This window comes from Hippoglossus stenolepis, chromosome 7 (genome assembly GCF_022539355.2).
Source record: "Hippoglossus stenolepis isolate QCI-W04-F060 chromosome 7, HSTE1.2, whole genome shotgun sequence".
Taxonomy (NCBI): domain Eukaryota; kingdom Metazoa; phylum Chordata; class Actinopteri; order Pleuronectiformes; family Pleuronectidae; genus Hippoglossus; species Hippoglossus stenolepis.
The window spans coordinates 13691636-13705795 of record NC_061489.1 but is presented as its reverse complement, the minus strand read 5'-3'; the positions used below and the strand labels follow the sequence as shown (position 1 = coordinate 13705795).

Sequence of the window (14160 nt, the reverse complement as noted above, 5' to 3'; positions counted from 1 at the left end):
TCCGTGTACATATTTCTACACACTATCTGACCTTTGATCACCAAAATCTTATCAGTTCATCCTTGAGTAATATTTGTATCAAAGTTGAAGAAATTCCCTAGTCATTCTTTTGACATTGCCGTTATGAGAACCAGACAGACGGACGAACAACCCAAATACATAATGCATCCGGCCACTGGCTCTTGCCGGTGCAGAGGCATAAAGACAGACATGTTTAGGGGAATGATATTTAGTGTTTGGAGTGTGGTGCAGATCCAAATTAACATCCTAATATAGTGAATTTTAATGTGGTGTCATAAGGGGACTTTAAAAGGTGCCAGTCTAGTTGTGTATTTAATGCAGCAGTGGACACAAAATTCAAAGTGATCTTTATTTCAGTCAGGCTAAATTGGCTTTCATACCAAATAAATGTAAAAATAAAAATAGTACAACAAAGTACATAATTTTACAAATACTCATAATGGAGGTCTGACATTTCAGAATAATCAAATAAATTCAAACATGTCACAGTCATAACAAAAATATAAAAAGTCAATACAGTACATAGAATGCATTAGGAGCTATATACTTGAAGTGTTTGCTATACGATAGACTTTACAAAATTCTACTAGAAAAACTCCCAATACCAATGGATTATCAGGTAATATAAAATGTAAAAAAAAAAATTACAAACAATATGACAAAAACCACTTGTGATGTGAGTGTGTGCGCATTCGTACAGGTGCAGTCTGCATGCAAATCTGCCTCAGTGTGACAAATGATAAAAGCAGCTACAATTGGTTAATGGTTCTGTGTGTCGTCGCTCTGACAGCAGCTGTCTACAATCACTGGTGAAGGACGATGTCACTGTCGAACGTTTTTTCTAGAAAGCTACCACAAAAACATCTTTGAGAAGCGGATGCACCTTCATGGTCACGAGTCTTGTGTGTTGGCTAAAAACATGGAGCTGCTATCAGTATCTGACTCGGGTTATTCAAAATAAGAGAACTTTAGCTTTGTCTGATGGAGAGAAAAGTTTGAGAAATGACATTATACTAAGATGTGTTTTATCTAAAGAGGCCAACCTACATTACATGCTCAGCTCTATAGCGTTCGGTTAAACTAACTCATAGACCCAGTAACAGAATCAGCAGTGAAAAGTTGGTTTCGCAGCAAACCCTAAAGTAGCGAGGCCCGAAATTTTGTGCTAAGAGCTTTAACAAGTCAAAGTCATTGTCTTTGTCCTGCTGAATTAAAATGAAACAAGGGTTTAGGTGATAGTGATGAGTTTCTGTGTGACGTGTGTATTTTCATATGATGAAGGACCTTGGCACTGAGCGGATCCCCTCAGGGAAACCTCTTGAAAAGAGAACCGATGCGATGGATCAGACAGAAGTCCACAGACAAACGCCACGACAAAAGTCCACTACAACAAGAACAATAATAATAATGATAATAATAATAATATTCTTGGACAATACACATGGTGAATTTGTCTTTTTCCCACATTCAGGGAATAAAAATAGATAATTTTGGCAGAAAAAAAAAACGTTGTCTTGACAGTCCACACTGCGTCTTTGAGTGTGACAGGGTGCAGATAATTAGCGTGTGATGCCAATCCGTTTGCTCCTGGGAGCTCCCATGGAGACAGCAGTTACTATGGTTACTTCATGCTCTCTGTGTCTTGGGTGTGTGCGTGTGCGTCTGCGTCTGCGCGCGTGTGTGTGTGTGTGGGTGTGTGTGTGTGTGTGTGTGTGTGTGTGTTTGACGGCAAGCCGCAGGGACTTTGTAGGCAGGTTAGTGGCGGTTTGATCCCCATCTTAACTGATCTGAGGTCTGTTTTGGTTTTGCATTTCACCCCGTTGACGCTGTAGATATGAAGGCTTCTGATCTGCGATCTGGCTCAGCTACATCTGGACAGAGCCTGCAGCTCCGGACTGAGAGGTCGGATGTTTTTCAACCGGGGGGTGTGGGGTCCCGTTGCTGAGGGGGTCCGACTTACTGATGTGACGTCACTCTGGGGCGGAGCCCTGGTTCTGCTGGTATATGGAGGCTTTGTCCTTCAGCAGAGCCAGACACAGGTGGCAGCTCCAGCTCCCTGGAAAACATACAAGCACAGCGAGAGAGGAGTCAAGAACCGTGGGCGTAGAAACACATCATCACGCATCACTTGGATTTCATTTAGAGAAGAATGTGCTAAGTACAGTTTGTTGTCTGTAAACATCACAGCAAACAACAGTGTCGGATTTAGGGAAAGTAACTGGACTGGTCAATTATTAACATCTGTTCATCTCGTAAACACTGATGTTTCTCCTAAACTCACTTTTATACCTTAAAAGTAGGAAACATTTGTTCATGCTGTGACTGAACATGTAGGTTGTTCCAACAAGATATTTACACTGAGGGAAACTGTGAAATGTTAAACAATAATCATTGACAATTCTGATTTAAACTCATGTCTTTAATAAACAAAAAACACCTAAATATTCACAACTTCTAGCTCTAAAATGTGAGGTTGAGCTTCTGTTTTCCAAAATAAAATATTATAAATCCAATATTTTTAGGTTCTGAACTGTTGGTTCAAAGAAAAAAACAAACACTTGGTCAGCTCACCCTCAGGAGGTTCAGTCATGGGGGGACTTAAACAGTACATGTGGTAGCCTCGGTCACAGTCATCACAGAACAGCAGCTGGTCCTGTGAACACACAACAGCAACAAGTTCACTCTAATGACCTGATAAGAGGAGATCACACATTTATCACCTAGAAACATAATGTCTCAAGTGACAAATGTCACAACTGTGCATCATTTTGTTTTATCTATAAATGTAATCATTTCAATCTGACTCAATTTATTAGGTCAGGCTTCTCACTGAACATTAATATTTGACTGGTCTTTCTGTTTGTCTTAAAAGTACAGCCACAACATCCTGCACCAAAGGGCGAATCTGATAATGGCGTTAAGGTAAACTTTTCTTTTAATGCCACAATTTCTACCACAGCAGCTTGTAACCGTGTCAACAATGTTCTTTTTGGGAAACACTGAGGACACATTTGCTGAGAATACTTTAAAAAGACTCACGTCGTTCTCTGAGGTGCCGCAAACATTGCAGCACTTGCACTCAATGCATTGCCAGCGGTACGTCTTCACCGCCGCCATCATCACGGGTGTGAACTGCAGGCATGTCGGGTGGCCTGCAGGAAGGAGACGACATGGGATTAACATCAGTTACAACTTGATCGAGGCACAGCAAATTTGTCAAGCTTTGGATTTGGAATAACAGTGATGTTTAGAATTGATGTTTAGAAGTCTAGAGTTGTTTTTGAGTTGTGAGGACTGTATGAACACGTGTGTAGCTACTCTGAAGTTGTCTGACTCTTCAATAGAAGTTTAGTTTAAGTCAGAAAACTTTTAATATGTGAGCTAAGCAGCTGAACACGGTTATGTCAGAACAAAATACATCATCTTCATTTTACAGGTAACAAAATATCAAGTGACCATCAAATGTTTACTAATGATAGCTTTAACAGGATTCTCATTTCAAAATAAGCAGTAAAAACTAAATACTCAGCCAACATGAGGCTTATATTGATTAATGTAGGTAGCTAAAGCAGATTATATCTGCTAAAGACAGCTTTCAGAAATCATCAACCTGTTTTTGTTTACTTTCGCCTCAAATCAAGGACCCACTGGTAAATCTAGGGGGCGGGCCTTAGCGTACAGTCAACTAGTAATGTGGAGACAGGAAAAGTTCATACCTGAGCGTCCGCAGTCTGAGCAGGATACCAGCTCTTCTGATTGGCCAGTCTTCTGGTTCATGGTGGAGTCGCCCAGACAGAAATCACAGTAATCGTTGGGCAGCGCCAGTCCATTGGGACCCTTCTTGGTAGCTGAGCAGGGGGTGAGTAGAGAGACTATTCAGTGCACACGAGAACTGTCCCACTCAACCAACAACAAGGACGACCAGTTCAAAACCTCTGTCTTCTTCTTGCACACAAACTAAGCTGGAAAGCTGCTCTCCACTTGTATTAAAATACAGTTTACAAATCAAATGTATTTTAGACTTTAAAGTACAAACCTGTTTATGCCATGTCTGCAAACAACAGTATCAGTAACTGGCTGATGATGCATTGAATCATGATCCAAACTACTGAATGACAACTGACAAATTGCACTTGTTGCAATGCAATGGATATGTTGAGGTACAATTTTTTTTATTTTAAATACATGATGGATGATATGCTGGGGCAAAAAATTAAAATGGCAAGAATCCTAAATGTGCAAGCATATTTCAGTCTGGAACATGAAGTCTAGTCCCCCAAAACCAGTATGAAAAGAGTGGGGGGAGAGAAAAAAGAATGCGAGAGAGACTTCCCTTGAACAAACACAAATGCTACACGACATGCAACCACACCTCTCTCTCTCTCTCTCTCTCTCTCTCTCTCTCTCTCTCTCTCTCTCTCTCTCTCTCTCTCTCTCTCTCTCTCTCTCTCTCTCTCTCTCTCTCTCTCAGCACAACAGAGTGACTCACTCTTCTGCTCCTCGGGCTGGCGAGGAGTGGGTGGTGCCTCGATCTCCTCACGGTCCTCGCCCTCCTCCTCTGCCAGGTGAGAGTGTGTATAGTGGTAGCTCAGGCCAGGACGGTTCTTGTAGCGCTTCCCACAGACTGACACACAAACACACATGGGTCATACAAAAGTGTTATAGTGGTGGCGGCTAATTCTATGTACAGGCCCACGGTGGAACCACAAAATGCTGCTGTTCATTTCCCCCAAAACCGCCTATTTGATCATTTTTTTCTAAACATATTTTCACACTTATTTCAAACTCATACAGCGGAGGTGAGCATTTGCACAGTGAGCTACAGCCAGCAGAAGATTACAGAGCACACACGAAGCGGCATCTCAGGAAAAAAAACTTTTAAAAACAAAAAAAACGCATCAAGTCCGGCAACTATTCCAATCTCTATGTTGTTAAACTTCAGTGCCAGATGGGGTCTTTCAGATCACACCATGCAAGGCATAAGGCTTTTTGTCTTTCAGGGGGAAAAGCAAAAGCTTTTCTTGCTGACATGCATTACACAACGGACATTAAAAAAGGAAGCTGGTACTCACTGTCGCAGGCGTAAGGTTTTTCTCTTTCCTCCAGCGCCGCGGCTGCAGCCTCCATTTTCTTCTTACCATTCTTGTCACTGCGACCCTACATAGCACATTCAGCAGTAGAAAGCGACATTACTTCTGAAACAGCAACTCACACTTTGTTGAACTTTTTTAGTTTCCATGTAACTTAAAAAACAACAAACATTAGATATTAGAAAAGAACAGAAAGGCTACAATGACTTACAGTTTAAGAGTGTTTACTACCAAGTATAAAACCAAAAAGATAAATAAATCAATTAGGAAGAAAATAAAGAAATTAAACATTTTATGTGTGTAAGGCTACAACTAATGATTATTTTCGTCATCAGCATTTAATTCTTTCAATTACTTGAAAAAGTTGATTCCTATAAATGTCTCTTATTGTGAATTCAAAACCAAATTATCATGTAATCCAAAATTATCGCATTTGAAAACCCTGAACCACCAAATGTTTGCCTGAAAAATGACAAATCTGTAGAAGAAAAAAATGCAACAAAAGGTGAAATAAAAGCTCTCTGGGCTGTAATCTGTGGTGAAACTGATCAGAAATTTGACTCCTACATTTAAACTGATCACTGTGATGTTTTCACCACCAGACACTAATCTTTTGAAATCCCATAAGGGACCGACGGCTGAATAAGACGTGACACACACCTTGGACTTGCTCTTCCCTCGTCGCTTGGGAGTCTCATCCTCAAAGTCATCATCGTCCAGGTCATCCAGGTAGTCATCGTGATCCAGGACTCTCTGCAGTGAGAGGGTCTGGATTAGGTCTCATTTTAATATACAGACTGTGTGTTGTTGGATGATTGGAAAGAAATTGCCTCCCGGATGTTTATCTGTGTTCAGATATGTCTTAACTTCCAATTCTGGTTTTCAAGTCAAGTCTTTGAGTATTTAAACTACGGCGTACTGGGACATGTGGTGGGTCTAAGGTGAGTATTGATCCTTATTCAAGAACAGTATTCTCTGCTCTCTCTGCTGAGCTACGCAAATAAATGAGTATGATTAAAAGGTTAATAGCCAAACAGCTCCTCTGACTTAAAAATAAAGAAATTTAGGAGGTTTAAGATGAAAGCTAAAATTATGCAGCACTAGAATAGGCAGAGGTCTGTGGTCTGCTATTCTGAATTTAAAGGGCAGTTATTTAAAAAAAGAATAATCTCAAACTGAAGCGTCATAATGAAAGCAAACAATCATAAAACAATCTAAACCTGTTTATACGCAGTGTCCAGTACTCTACATCGCAGCTGCATTGACCCTGATCAAAAGTGTCCCGCGAGCTTTGAGCCTGACCTTGCGAATGCGCCCGGAGGACGTGTGAGTGGCCGTGGACGTGGCAGGAGGCTCCACGGGGGCTTGGTCATCCTCAGGAGCGCGGGGGTCTGACACTCCACTCCTCCTGTCGAGGGGCTCCCCTTTCAGCAGGGCCTCCAAGCTGCTGCCATCCGCAGCGGCCAACGTGTCACGCTTCAAACCCAGTTCCAATTCTGCTGCACACAACAAAACATCAGTAATGCATGCAATGACACAACACCAAGACAGAAAAAGACGTGCTTACATAACCAATGAATTAAATATAAATAGATACTAAATATATCTAAAACTAAATTTCAACAGTAAACTTCCACCAGCATGAAGGAAAAAGTTGTGATACCTGTTTTGAGAGGAGGGAAAGCCAAGCGAGGGTCCTCAGGGGGATGAGAACGCCGTTTCTTCCTCCAGCGACGGGCTGGGTAGGTGTACAGCTGCCCCGGAGCTACACCTATTGTGACATATCACAGGACAAATGGATAAAACAATCAGATAAAGTGAGCTGTGGTATGATCTCTGTCATGTATAACTCTGTAAATAATGGACCTTTATGTGCCTTATTGGGTGCTTACTGGAGAGGTGGCATGCAAAAATTAAAAAAGACAATTATTATTGAGACTACTTTATATGTCACAACTTGGAAAGAATAATCAACAAATCTACATAAAACAAGAACTTTTATCACTCGTTTTGCAAAATGATGACATGATTTAACGATGTCATATATACTATAACTGAACTGAAAGTCGATTTAAAACGATAATACTGAATTATCATTCTGCACCAATCATATACCTGCGCTCCGGTGTCTCTTCTCCATCCAGATGTAACAGTTGGACTGGGCGACCCCAGTCTGAGAGTCCAGGAAAGGCATGAGGATGCTGCGCTCAGCACACAGACGAGCATTGTAACTGTGACACTGCTCCATGGCATCTCTGTAATACTGCTCTCCCAGCCTGAAATGTGGAGGTGGGACACTGACAGGTCAAATAACACAGATCTGGAAAGACCATTAATAATGACTGCTGTAGGAATACTGCAAATCAAACAAGAAACAACAAACAGTGAGTCAAACTCTGCACAGTTCTTAATTTTACCAATGCACAAATATCTCTTAATGTATGTAATCTACTCTAGTTCCACACGTTTTACATTTAACATGGTGTTGAATTTGTTCAATTGATAATAATATTTTCCAAATACTAATGTGACTTCTTCCAAAAAATGTCATATATTGTCCAATTAACAAACCAAATGGTCAAATAGTTTGACAATGGTTGATTAATCGACTATTTATTGCAGTTCTAAATATTACATATACAAAAATACGCCTCTGTTTTTTCCTGAAGAAATCCATGAAAATGATTTTGTTAAAAGAATTGCATACATTTTTGCAATTTCAATCTTTATATGTGCAATACTGTAACACCATATATGTATTTTTCCTGTATATTTGCTTTTTTATTTCTTTTACTGAGTGAGTTTTTCCACTATCCACTTAGCTGCTGAAACACGGCACATTTCCCCGTAGTGGGACTAATAAGGGATTAAATTACCTTTAATAATTATGACCACGGTATGTTCGGAGTTAAAAACATTCACTTAAAAAAATAAAAGTCCTCCCTGATCAAGAAATTACATCATGGTGACAATTCCCTTTATTATTTTTCAAAGTTTTTACCTGAGTAATATTGTTGCACTAATTTCCTCTTACCTGACAAAATACAGATCATTAACACGCTGATCATTCAATCATTTTTAGTGCATCAACATTTTTGTGCTCACAGGTTAGGAAATAAAAGATTTACACTTAAATAAACACGTTCTCTTAGGTTGCAGTGAGGCTGGTAAAGTTACACTTTGCTGCAGCACTCGACAACACATTAATATTATGATCACAACTGGTGCCACACAAAGGAGCAGTGTAATCACTGGACTGGTATTCACTGCACAATTCTAATGCACTGTATTTCATAATCTCACTTCCTGTTCTCTGGGATTTCTTAGCTGTATCATAATGTGGCAGCCATTTTCAGAAACGTTAAATAAAAGGAATGACAGTGGTGACGATTACGCGTCTTTCCTGATAAATACACTTTTTCTTTCCACCCTCGCTCTCGCTGGAGTGGATCGCTTTGCCCTGTGCTCTGCTCGCAGGCGGGTCTCTGTCCCGGTTCATCATCGGGACTCTTCGTTAGAACATCCAACACTAAGCGTGTCGACGCAGGGACGTCAGAACAAAAGGTTGATTGTTAGCGAGCTCTCGCCACAACAAAGCGCCCGCCAAGCTGCCTGTCCCCCGCTACATGAACCCTCTCCTCCGTGTGTGCAGCAACAGTTAGGTCAGAATGTGTGTAACACCACCTTCCACACACCTCTGGCTGTTAAAGTTAGTGCCGAGCAGCGGCCAAAGCACTGCTCCACTATCACACTGTCCCACAGCTAACAGGCTAACCATAGCTCAGTGGGCAACGTTATTCTCTTGGGACACTTTTTATAATCAACACAGATGACGCCATGTTGGCGGACTAAAGCATTCCGCAGTAACACAACTATACAGATCAGTACATTCGCCCCAGCGTGGCTGGTCGCTCTACTCTTACAATAAATGAAGGTAAACTTACACTTTCACAACACTGTCGACGGCGGCCGCCATGATTGCTTATTGCGGTTGTGTGAAGTCCCACTGCGCCTGCGCACAGTTGTTATTGGCCGTTACTGCCCCCTGCGGTGAAAACGTGCACAGTTTCTGCTGCAACACACTACTGCTGCTGGAGGATCACACACTGCACCCAGAACCACACTGACATTAATCAACTTTAAATATGCACGCAGATCGAAGTTTATTAAAAATGAAGTCATCAATTATGTATAACCTGTTAACTTAACTTTTTGAAGAGAGGGGAGCCATGTTGTGTTATGTTTTGTTATGTTGTGTTGAGTCGACATTATGTTATGTTATGTTTGGAACATATCATAAGCCCAGGGCGGACAGAAGTGCAATTGATGCTGCGTGTGGCTGAACACATCAACAAATTTACAATATTTACAACATTGATTAGGAGAAACAGTCTTAGCATAATGGAAAGGTTTGTCGATGTTTAAAATATTTATATATAAGAAATTGTCTGATAGAGATGAGGGGAGCAGCAATGACAATTGAAATGGAGTTATTGTCAGTAATCGTAGAATATATGAGTAGGCATATAGGAGTCTTGTTGTAATCATAGTCCATGATCAGCTGCCACCACCATCACGATCCATCACCACTATCAGCCCATTCAAAGCACTTGTTACAATCTTTAATTATATTTTATTTGTATAAACACCTCATCACAACATACATCGTCTCTATGAACTTCTCAAGGATGAGACCTGACCATATCAGACCTGACGATATCACAGAGAAACTGAACAGTCCACATGGTGAGCTAACATTCAGTACAAGTGGAGAAAAAAACTAACTCTCAAGTTTCAGAGAGAAAACTGTAGTGAGGGCACAGAGAGGCTGAGCAGCCATTTACCTCAACTCAAGTAAGCTGAAAGTACAGAAATAAAAGGAGAAGACCTGGAACAGCCATGTAAGTGTTGCATTCAAGCGCTGACAAGTAACAGTACAATAATAGTGATACTAATAGAATCATTATAACAGCAGCAATGATAGCGGCATCAATTATTAATAGTAACTATTATAATAATAATAAATAGGCTTGTTTTTACTTAATTAACATAAGATTTAAATTGATTGTAATAATTTAATCAAATATTTAATTAGTCTGAATCTACAGTGATTCACACATCACATTAAAAGAAGCCACTCAGTTTGAATTTTAGTTTATTTTAAGAAAATTTTATTTAAAAAAAATCACTACCAAAAATGTATTAACTTTATTCATACAGTTTCCTTAATTATCTAAGGGCATTGATAACATTTGTAAAAGTGAAACTCAAACATTTCCACCAACTGTAACCAGCAAACCCATTAAATGTGCCATATAATATTAAATACATAACAGGAGAACTATTGCAAATCAGATTGAAACATAATCTCCTCAATATTGTGAAGCATTTGAGTCACCTCACAGGTGTAGTTCCATGTCCGGCCTTGCGGGGGCAGTAACGCTGCACGTCGATGACGTTGTCAGAAAAACAAGGAAGTGAGCGGCAGCAGCAGCAGGATGGTTGTCAACTGGGGAAAGTAGATGTTCGCTGATGGTCGATTATCTTCCACGTGTAAGGTGAGTTGATGCACAACAAACATTTCAATGTATTGAACCGTTAGAATGTGTCCACGTCCTGGACCGAGCTAAAGGGAAGTTCACTCGTGTTAGCCTCGGTAACAGTTAGCTCGGTTAGCTTCACACCGTTAACGGTCTCATGTACACAACGTGCGGCTAAGTTCGTTAAAATGTTGCTAATGCTAATTACAACATGTGCTACAATAGCCTGCAGCGTAACCATAGAAACTAACAGGGTGCTATCTTAAACATGCCTCACATTCACACAGGTTACAGACACCCAATGAGAACAGTGGAGGTGGCTACTGTTGTTTAACACAAGTCAGTATTATCAACTTCAGTGAGTTGTGTGGTGTCTCTTTAGTAATTAGATTTGTTTTTAAATAGGAATCTAAGTGTCACATTGATGTTTTAATGAAAATCTCTCGCACACAGTTACGTAACACACACACACGTGGAGTTTTTATTGTTAAAAGCAGTTTATGTACCACTATGAGATGGAGAGAAAATATCATGAATTATGTGGTGAATACATTATGACTATTTCTTTAATTATCAGGTAAAATGCATACATTTTTTGAAATGTCATCAGTTGTAGTTGCAGAGATGTAAATATTGCATGTATTCATGTGTCCAGAAGGAAATCCAACATGAGATGAAACCATTTTTTATGTCAATCCACTTGACTTCAGTATCAATATTTTATATCGGGATTGCAGCTATAATGTCAATCTAGAGCATGTAACAGGAGCTTAAAATTATATCTGTACATAAAGCTCTTCAATGGCATCATAACGCATGCATTTACATTAAGTTTCTTATTTTACCAGCTAATGAGCTCCACTGCGGAAATGAAGGCAGCAGAGAAGGAGTGTTCAGATGTGCAGGGGGCTGCAGCAGCTGCAGCAGCTGCAGCAGAGGAACCAGGCGTTTCTGGACACCAGCAGACTTCGACAAAGCCGACTTGGTCTTTGCTAGAGGAAGCTGGCCAAATGAAAACAGAAGGAAATGCTTTCTACAGGGAGAAGAACATTCGTTCGGCCATCGGCCGTTATCACCGCGCACTCCTGATCCTCCGAGGCCTCGACTCTGACGTGATGGCTCGCGTCAAAGATTTTGGACCCAAGACACCTGCTCTCACACCAGAACAGGATACTTTACTGAGAAACACGCAAGTGGACTGCTACAACAACTTAGCTGGTAGATAAAACATCATAACTTGCAAAGTGGAAAGAGCACTAGAATATCCAACTCAAGTGGAAATACTGCTATTTCACATAATCGATCTCATATTTTTGTGGTAGCTTCTCATAATAAGGAAGTAGTTTCCTGTAGTTACTAGTTTTGTAAGGAGTCTTTCGTATCATTTCTACTCTGCAGTTTAGTACAGTAGTATATAGTCTTATATTTTATATACTTGTATGTACGTATCTATCTTTTTCAGCCTGTTTGCTGCAGAGAGAGAGTGTTGACTTTGCTCGTGTGCAGGAGTACAGCCTGCGGGTGCTGCAGTGGCGACCAGGCAATGTCAAAGCACTGTACAGGGCAGGAGTAGCCACTCTGGAGATGGGAGATGCAGTGATGGCCAAACAGTATCTCATCCAGGCCGGCAGAGAACAACCTAATGGTAAGAAAAGAGCCAGCACATCGGAATCATCCACAGCAGGCTGGTGTCTTAAAATAAAAAATTCTTGAAATATTATTTTTTAAATCAATTTTGCCTTTTGGCACCACAGTGATATGTTTTAAGTGTTATGCCATATCTTTGCCATGATAATTGGACAAGTCATTCTTTGGCTATTTTAGCCTTTTTTGTATGTTGACTACTTTAGTAACCAGTTACTTTTAGATTTTACTCATTTTACTCAGAGAGTGTAAATTAAACAAATTAAACAATCTGATTACTTGCACCTCGGATCATTCGAGGGAGAGAGGAGACAGGTGGTGGAGAAGTCAACTCCGCCACTGATGTTGGGTCTGGGCTGGGCCTTTAAGGGCTGGGACATTTGTAACCAGCACCGCAGCATTTTTCTCAACAAAAAACCCCAATAGATATCTTCGCTTTTAATTACCTGTATGTTTTAAGGTTGTAGAGGAGGAGTACAGATAGAATTAGCACTCTGGAGCCCTGCATTAAAGAAATAGGAGAATATGCTTTTCTTTCTTGCCAAGGGTGAGCTGAGAAGATAAATACCACTCTCTTAAGTGTGTGTGGGAAACAACCAGGTCGGCTCTGTCAAAAGTAACAAATGCCTCTTTTACACAAAAATCAAATTAAATGTTCGATGTCACAAAGGCCCCATAAACTGAGGAGCTCCCTCGCCTTGCTGTCTTGCCAAATAAATGTATTCTGCCAGATGTCACGTTTCCATCACTGCCGATAGGAGCCAGAGCCGATTAAAACGTGTGTCTACTGCAGTCATTTGACCCGGGAGTTAATCCGTTACCATTGCAGACAAAAGCCAGATGTTGGGGGGGTTACTGGGTTTTTCTATCAGTGGAAAAGGAGCTAAAGTCAGCCTATCAGTATTTCACCCATTAAACAAAAGTGTTAGAACTTGAAATGTCTGCGTTAGCGGTCTTGCGGACAGAATATTTGAGGCTCTGCAAAGTCGGAGCTGAAAATGATCAAATTCAATGCAAACTGTAATAAATTCACTGCACTAATTCATCGCTGTCAGTTCATTAAGTTTTTCCATGTCCTTGATTTTCACTCAAGGACATTTAGCTCTATAAAGTAATTGCTTTGTAAATCAAATCCATTCATTTAATTGTTCATTTAACACCTCTCACACAATCCTGCTGATCCTCTCTCTAAACCTTCTCCCAAATGTTTTTTCTGTCTCAGATGCTAATGTGAAGAAGCAGCTGCACAGGGCTGAGGAGAAACTGAATCGGGAGCTACAAAAAGAGAAGGCCATGTATCGAGGCATGTTTTCCTCTGGTCTGAAGAGCAGCTCCGAAGAAGGGGTTAACCAAACCAACGGAGCTGGGGACGGAGTTTAGTCTGACAGCCAACCCGTGACAAACAACTCAACCTTAGAAAGACTGCTGATCGCAAACCAACTGGAGAATGATCACATGTCCTAAAACACTAGTTCTACTGAATCTCCTAGATATTTGAGGTGAGCTCAGTAACACAGCGACGTTATACAGAATACTGGTCTGTATGAAAGTAAAGATGTCACTGCTGAAAATAGAAAGGACAGGAATGTTAGTTTCCTAGCAACATCGAAACAGACCTTTTTTCCCCCAAAAGAGCGAGTTTGGATATTTCACAGAAACGTGAGACTCTTCATGTACTACTCAGTGTTCTGATAGTGAGTCATGATCGCAATTGTCTGGTCAGTTGTGTGAATGTTAATTTTCCAAGTAAAATATTTTTTTATAAATTATGTCCAAGCTTGGTTGTCTTTTTTTCCTCGAACATATAATGTAGGTGGATTTCAGGGACAGCACAGATTTTAATGATATTTTATTAATCATAAGCC

The 14160-nt window shown here is 40.5% G+C and overlaps 2 protein-coding genes across 3 annotated transcripts; one reads left to right on the top strand and one right to left on the bottom strand.

Moving 5' to 3' along the window:
* Positions 1-356: 356 nt before the first annotated feature.
* dpf2l (D4, zinc and double PHD fingers family 2, like) lies at positions 357-9136 on the bottom strand. Of its 2 annotated transcripts, none has more exons than XM_035161242.2 (11): positions 9056-9136; positions 7227-7387; positions 6775-6882; positions 6414-6610; positions 5772-5864; positions 5094-5178; positions 4511-4645; positions 3738-3869; positions 3061-3173; positions 2593-2674; positions 357-2077 (listed from the first exon to the last, which is right to left on the bottom strand). In XM_035161242.2, exons 1-11 carry the CDS (start codon positions 9085-9087, stop codon positions 1992-1994), a joined length of 1224 nt encoding a protein of 407 aa, XP_035017133.1. In that variant the 5' UTR covers positions 9088-9136; the 3' UTR covers positions 357-1991. The 2 variants fall into 2 exon arrangements, with proteins under 2 accessions (XP_035017133.1, XP_035017134.1); XM_035161243.2 differs by having other exon boundaries at positions 6414-6607.
* A 1392-nt stretch (positions 9137-10528) lies between these two features.
* On the top strand, positions 10529-14064 carry ttc9c (tetratricopeptide repeat domain 9C). The gene is made up of 4 exons (XM_035161244.2): positions 10529-10669; positions 11500-11869; positions 12114-12296; positions 13518-14064. The coding sequence occupies exons 1-4, from the start codon at positions 10634-10636 to the stop codon at positions 13673-13675; spliced, it is 747 nt and encodes a 248-aa protein (XP_035017135.2). The 5' UTR covers positions 10529-10633; the 3' UTR covers positions 13676-14064.
* Positions 14065-14160: the final 96 nt, after the last annotated feature.

Bases quoted from the DNA above. Each gene is read 5' to 3' on its own strand.
- dpf2l (XM_035161242.2), bottom strand. From the start codon at position 9,087: ATGGCGGCCGCCGTCGACAGTGTTGTGAAAGT. The intron at 5,865-6,413 runs GTCAGGCTCAAA...CTCTCACTGCAG, and splicing joins CCTCCGGGCGCATTCGCAAG to AGAGTCCTGGATCACGATGA. The intron at 2,078-2,592 runs GTGAGCTGACCA...TATGTTTTCCAG, and splicing joins CATGACTGAACCTCCTGAGG to GGAGCTGGAGCTGCCACCTG.
- ttc9c (XM_035161244.2), top strand. From the start codon at position 10,634: ATGTTCGCTGATGGTCGATTATCTTCCACGTGTAAG. The intron at 10,670-11,499 runs GTGAGTTGATGC...TTATTTTACCAG, and splicing joins GATTATCTTCCACGTGTAAG to CTAATGAGCTCCACTGCGGA. The intron at 12,297-13,517 runs GTAAGAAAAGAG...TTTCTGTCTCAG, and splicing joins CGGCAGAGAACAACCTAATG to ATGCTAATGTGAAGAAGCAG.